This window comes from Palaemon carinicauda, chromosome 37, assembly GCF_036898095.1.
Source record: "Palaemon carinicauda isolate YSFRI2023 chromosome 37, ASM3689809v2, whole genome shotgun sequence".
In the NCBI taxonomy this organism is placed as follows: domain Eukaryota; kingdom Metazoa; phylum Arthropoda; class Malacostraca; order Decapoda; family Palaemonidae; genus Palaemon; species Palaemon carinicauda.
The window spans coordinates 65,832,651-65,839,662 of NC_090761.1; the positions used below are offsets into that span (position 1 = coordinate 65,832,651).

Here is a 7,012-nt window from a genome sequence, read left to right on the forward strand (position 1 = left end):
TATATATATATATATATATATATATATATATATATATATAAAATACATAAAATAAAATATATATAAAATTACCAAGGTATATATACAATAAAATAAGACATATGAATTGCAATCTATTAAAAAAAAAGCACAACAGGGGTTCCTGCCAACAAAATATTCTACCCTTATAATCACAGTATTAAAGAAAATAAATAAATACCATTAAGGTACTGACAATTATAGATTTCATCTGGCCAGATATGAAAATATATTGCAGTAATATAAAATTTTCAAGGTATATATGCAGCAAAATAAAACATCAAAATTGAAATATATTGAGGAAGCAACAGATGTTTGTCAACAAACTATTCTAACCAATAACTACTGTATAAAGACTATTATAGAACTTCCTTTGGCTAAAACTGACAATATATTGTAGTAATATTTATCAAAAGCGACCATTCTAATTGTTTGTCAAAAAATTTGTCTATCTTTATAACAAAAGTCCTAAAGGATAGACTAAATAGAACTTCCTTTGGCTAAAACTGAAAATATATTGCAGTCATATAAAAATAAATATATTGGAGTAATATAAAAATAAATATATTGGAGTAATATAAAAATAAATATATTGGAGTAATATAAAAAATAAATATATTGCAGAACTATACAAAAAAATATATCGCAGTCATATAAAAATAAATATATCGCACTAATATAAAAATAAATATATTGCAGTAATATAAAAATAAATATATCGCACTAATATAAAAATAAATATATCGCACTAATATAAAAATAAATATATTGCAGTAATATAAAAATAAATATATAGCATTAATATAAAAATGATATATGCATTGATGGAGACTGAAAGGATTCCCACTTTCTGTTGAGTGTAAAAAAAAAAAAAAAAAAAAAAAAAAAAAAAAAAAAAAAAAAAGAACAGGCAAATTGTTACTCAAAAAAAAATTTTAAACTTTATATCAGTACATAAGGAATAATATTTTCCTTTTAGAATGCACTTACTGAATTCGGATACCAGCTCGGGACAAGTGTCTGACAGGATTTTGACTCCCTTGTCAGAGATGGCTTTGGCAGTGCCATTATACCCACAATTGAGATTCCCTCTCTCGTTCGTCCCACACTCTTTGTACCACACGCAGCGACCACATTCGACCTGGAGAAAAGGATAATAATAATATCAAATAATAATAATAATAATAATAATAATAATAATAATAATAATAAATAATAACAATAGTAATAATAGTGATAATAATAATAATAATATTAATAATAATATTAATAATAGTAATAATAATAATATCAATAATAATATTAATAACAGTAATAATAATAATAATAATAATAATAATAATAATAATAATAAAAATAATAATAGTAATAATAATAGTAATAATAATAATAGTAATAATAATAATAGTAATAATATCAATAATAATATTAATAACAGTAATAATAATAATAGTAACAATAATAATAATAATAATAATAATAACAATAACAATAATATTTATTGGAAAAAAAAATATTTACATACAAAATATATACAAAAAAAAATACTCAGTCCAAGCCCATGAGGAGCAGAGCTCTTCGGGCAATAATACAACTAAAATATCATCAATTAAAAAAAGAAGTAAATATTGATATAGATATATAAAAATGTAGACATACATATAGAAAAGGGAATATAGTTTTAAAACCAAACCAATAGAAATTTGATCCTTGTACTACACAGCAAAAGGAGATTACAAAGTTTTTATACTCTTGTTATTTTGAAGTTTTTTAAAGTTTATGTATGAAAGATTTATTTTAATGTTATTGTTTTTAAAGTTCTCTTGTAGTTAATTTCCTTATTCCCTAACCCCACTGAGCTCTTTTCCATGTTGGAGCCCTGCTTTTCCAACTAGGGTTGTAGCTTAGATGATGATGATGATGATGATAATAATAATAATAATAATAATAATAATAATAATAATAATAATAATAATGTGGATGAAATCATGGTGAGGGGTAGATGGAGATGGTTTGGGAATGTTCTTCGCACTCCCCAAGAAAGGTTAGTTCACCAAACTTTTAACTAGGCTCCACAAGGCACTAGAAGAGTTGGAAGACCCAGGCCTACATAGCTGAGGACTATAAAACGTGAAGTAGATGACGATGAATGGAGAAGTATTGATTTAAAAGCTCAAGATAGAGACGACTGGCGAAATCTAACCAAGGCCCTTTGCGTCAATAGGCGTAGGAGATGATGACGAATACACAGTAATTTAAATGTAAATGAGTTAGAATATCTGTATATCTGTACTATATTTTATATCATATTTTTTTCCTTGTTTCCTTTCCTCACTGGACTATTTTCTCTGTTGGAGTCCCCGGGATTATAGCATCCTGCTTTTCCATCTAGGGTTGTAACTTAGCAAATAATAATAATAATAACAATACAAATACTACTACTACTACTACTACTACTACTAATAATAATAATAATAATATGGTATAACACCACCAAAAGCATTAAACAGTAACGAATAAGCATAAACTTGTTATTACCAATTATATTTATGCAACAGATAAGCATAAAAGTATTATCAATAACATTTAAATCGTGAATAAGCATAAACTTGTTATCATGAAGGATATTTCTGATGTACTTTACAGAAACTTGTAATGAAACATTCGCATAATGGTGATTATTATTATTATTATTATTATTATTATTATTAATAATATCATCAACATTATTATTATTATTATTACTTGCTAAGCTACAACCCTACTTGGAAAAGCAAGATGATATAAGCCCAAGGGCTCCAACAGGGAAAATAACCCGGTGAGGAAAAGAAATAAGGTTAATATCATCATCATTACTATTTTTTTATTACTAGCTAAGCTACAACCCTACTTGGAAAAGCAAGATGCTATAAGCCCCAGGGCTCCAACAGGGAAAATAGCCCAGCGAGGAAAAGAAATAAGGAAATAAATAAACGATATGAGTAGTAATGAGCAATTAAAACAAAGTATTTTAAAAACAAGAAATAAAGCTAACTGCAAACTTTTCAACATAATCGTCTTATGATAGGAATTCTTATGATTTTATCAGAAGATTTAGTTAACATTTGAAGATATCAAAACTTTAAAAAGTCATTGCACGATACTACAGTACAGTACAATATTTCGTTATCAAAATCCCGGAAGATATGAGGTAAGATAGATCAAACTGTTAATTTTTATCACCAGATAATATATATATATATATATATATATATATATATATTATATATATACATATATATAATATATATATATATATATATATATATATATATATATATATACATATATATAATATATATATATATATATATATATATATATATATATATATATATATATATATATATATATATATATATATCATCTACGACTATTGACGTTATAGGGCCTCTGTTAGATTTCACCCGTTGTTTCCTTCTTGAACTAGAAGCTCCATTCATCATATATACAGTTTACAGTATATACTTATATATATATATATATATATATATATATATATATATATATATATATATATATATATATATATATGTGTGTGTGTGTGTGTGTGTGTGTGTGTGTGTGTGTGTGTGTGTTATTCAAAAGTAAACAGTATCTTCTGATAAGATTAGAATAAAACAGGCCATTTAACCATCCTTAGCATTAGTAACGAGATTTATCATGTGAAAAATTCAACGCCGTTACAATACAAAAACAATAATTTACTTAAACCAAGGGAATAATTCACATGACCCTGAGATGAATCCAAGATGGAAGACAATTCTCTTTCTAAAAATGGAGCAAATGAAAATAATGCATTTCATATTTATCATACTAAACGAAGGCAAACTCAAGTATTTATGTAATAAGACGTAATTTCTCTTTTCAAAGATTTGCTTCTTAGAATAAAATTTGGAGAACTTTGTTTCGTAGAATAAAACTTAAAGAACTAGTAGTATGGTCCGGAAACCCTTAACGGTTACATATGACGTCACCTACGAGAAGGGAGATGACTACGCAGTGACGTCATCAAATCAGTTGACAACTAGTCTAATATATCAGATTATTAAGTAAAATGCATATTCAAAACACTAACAGCTTATAAACATTCTATATAACTTTTAAAGATGCAAAATGGTGAAAAGAATACAAATATGAAGCGATATTCAATTCAATACATAATTAAATTATTTAAATCTCAACGCAAAGCGAATGTCGATTAGGTTGGTAAGCCTTCAGTGACGTCACGGTGGGGTGATTCTAAAAATGATGTCATTCTCGTAGAAGGAAAGCGGATAAAGAATGTCGTATTTCTACTATTAGCAAAGAATAAATATAAAAATGCGCATTTTCTTCTTATTAAACTTTAAAATTATGAAATGAAATGATAAAAAGTTATAAAATCATTGAGCAAATTAAGGTACGGATATTTCATTTCCACTTTTGACGCCATGAGAAAAACTGTTAAATATCCGGTCATCATTACACAGCAGTAACTATATGTCAAAGGTGACTGTATAGTACCAACCAATCGTTCTTTCCAATCGTAAGAACCTTCCACGCACTGAACTGAAGGCCTGAAGCCAAGATATTCTTACATTTGACTCAGTTTGCGTTTGAAATGACAAGCTTTCTCAGAATTCTCACTTTCACCTTGCAATCACCCTCTGGGGCCCTCATAAACCCCCTCCCTAGAGACTCCTACACCGTCTGGGGCCCTCATACACCCCCCTAGAGACTCCTACACCGTCTGGGGCCCTCATACACCCCCCTAGAGACTCCTACACCCTCTGGGACCCTCATACACCCCCCTAGAGACTCCTGCACCGTCTGGGACCCTCCCACACCCCCGTCAGGTCTCCCCTTAAGAACTTCCCTGTTCGGAGGTACACTGTACACCTGTATATTTGGTTGATGACGGCATATAGTGGTGCTAGCCTCCGGTAGCGCAGTTCAAGGCAAAAAGTATATACATCTGGTATGTCTTTACTTACGTATTATCAATTACGACGCTATACAGAATTATGTCTTTCGCTTTGCGTTATCAACCATAAATGTACGGAGATTTAGGTTTTAAATCGATTATACATTAATCTAAATAGGAGTTGAGATATATACATATTTGAGTGTTTTGTGACAGACATACAAACATACACATATCAATATCTATCTATATATCCAGACACTTGCTCTTTATTATATAGGGGAGATTATTATTATTATTATTATTATTATTATTATTATTATTATTATTATTATTAATAATACTAGCTAAACTAAAACCAAAGTTGGAAAAACAAGATGCTACAAGCCCAAGGGCTCCAACGGGGAAAATACCCCAGCGAGGAAAGGAAATACAGAAATAAGATAAATAATGAACTGATAAAAAAAAATTAAAAGGTAACCTACACACATAGAAATGAATAAAAAATGAATAGATCATCAAAATATATCTCCATTCGGAAACCTTAGGCCTAACCAGTCCATTCCACTTTCCTCTGAACAGAGATACTATAAATATTATGAATAAGAACACGTCTTTCAATGCAAAGTCATTGGTAATAAATGCCAAACTTATCTTTCCACGTCACAGCGTAAAATTAGAATTGCACTGAATGCACCGAAGGGTGATGTTGAAGTTGCAATATACCATCATGTGTGTTGTCATTTTCCTTCCAATATATTTGAATTCTTATTTGTTACACACAAAGAAACACACACTAACTAATATATCATGTAAAGGGAGACATGTATACACATACATAGTCTTGTGTGTTGTCATTTTCCTTCCAATATATTTGAATTTTTATTTGTTACACACAAACAAACAGGCACACACAAATATCCTATAAATTGAGACATGTACACACATTCCTACATACATAGTTACTCTGTATCTCTTTAAACGGAGTCGCAAACCGGAAAAGATTGTACGAATACGAAATGAAGTTTGTCATTTGCAAGTGTTATCATTATTTTGGTAGAAGACCCTCTTTAAGTTTGATTGAAAACATTGGCTGCCTCAGTTGCATTAATTACTGCGTTCTGCTAGTAATTGAACAAAAGCCATTATAAAAAACCAAATATTTTTCTTAGTAATAAGAGCTAAAAGACTGAACAACAGAATAAGGCATCAAAGACAAACCCTTGGATGCCGTTCAACTTAAATATAAACTCAAAATGCAATAATTATACCCTGTCCATTACAAAAAAAAAAAAAAAAAAAAAAAAAAAAAAAAAAAAAAAAAAAAAAAAAAAAAAAAAAAAAAAAAAAAAAAAACGAATCAAACAAATAAGGACGAAAATTTTTCCATTCGGTCAAGCAACTGGAAGAAAAATATGCTCCATTCAATGCCATCATTACTGTAGCATACATCGCTATTCAGCAGTTTCCTTTGTGGACGGTAGCCAGTCCGAGGTCACACGGCCATGATGAGAATCTGTTAAGGCGGGTTTACACGGCCGAGCAGCTCGCCGAGCCCGGTTGTCGAACCTACTTGTAGAACGGCTCGAAGAGCTTTCAGACAGTACATCGAACCTCAGTGTGCCTCGTGCTAAAACAACGTCAACATGTCTCTCGACCAGGACGATTTGATAGCCATTGCTTTAGCAGTGGCACTAAGAAGGAAAAAAATATCAAAGTGGACGAAGGATTGGCTACTATAAAGAGAGAAATTTTCACACACCAACTTGCTTATTGCTTTAAAATTAAGGCTTTGAAATAAGTTCTTTCAATATTTCATGCAGAGCCGCTATTCCTTTGTTTCTGGCCACTTTATTGGAATAGTCTTTTGATTTAACTTTCCATAAAGCTGGATGAGCCCGATATGCATGTATGAAATCAAGTACGACTTCCTTCTCATTCTTGCTTTCATTAATGGCAGCCATTATTCATTTCTTTGATGATGTTTCCTCTAGCAGGTTTGAATAACAACTGTGGTTCGATGCTCGACACCCGTTCACACGTTCACAC

The 7,012-nt window shown here is 29.9% G+C and overlaps 1 protein-coding gene across 2 annotated transcripts in view; it reads right to left on the reverse strand.

The window, feature by feature from the left end:
• LOC137629743 (NPC intracellular cholesterol transporter 1-like) overlaps positions 1-7,012 on the reverse strand; it is a 78,674-nt gene that overhangs the window by 22,441 nt on the left and 49,221 nt on the right. For both annotated transcript variants that reach the window (XM_068361340.1, XM_068361339.1), the window contains exon 2: positions 1,009-1,159. In XM_068361340.1, coding sequence (XP_068217441.1) covers positions 1,009-1,159 — 151 coding nt within the window. The remainder of the gene's footprint in view (positions 1-1,008; positions 1,160-7,012) is intronic.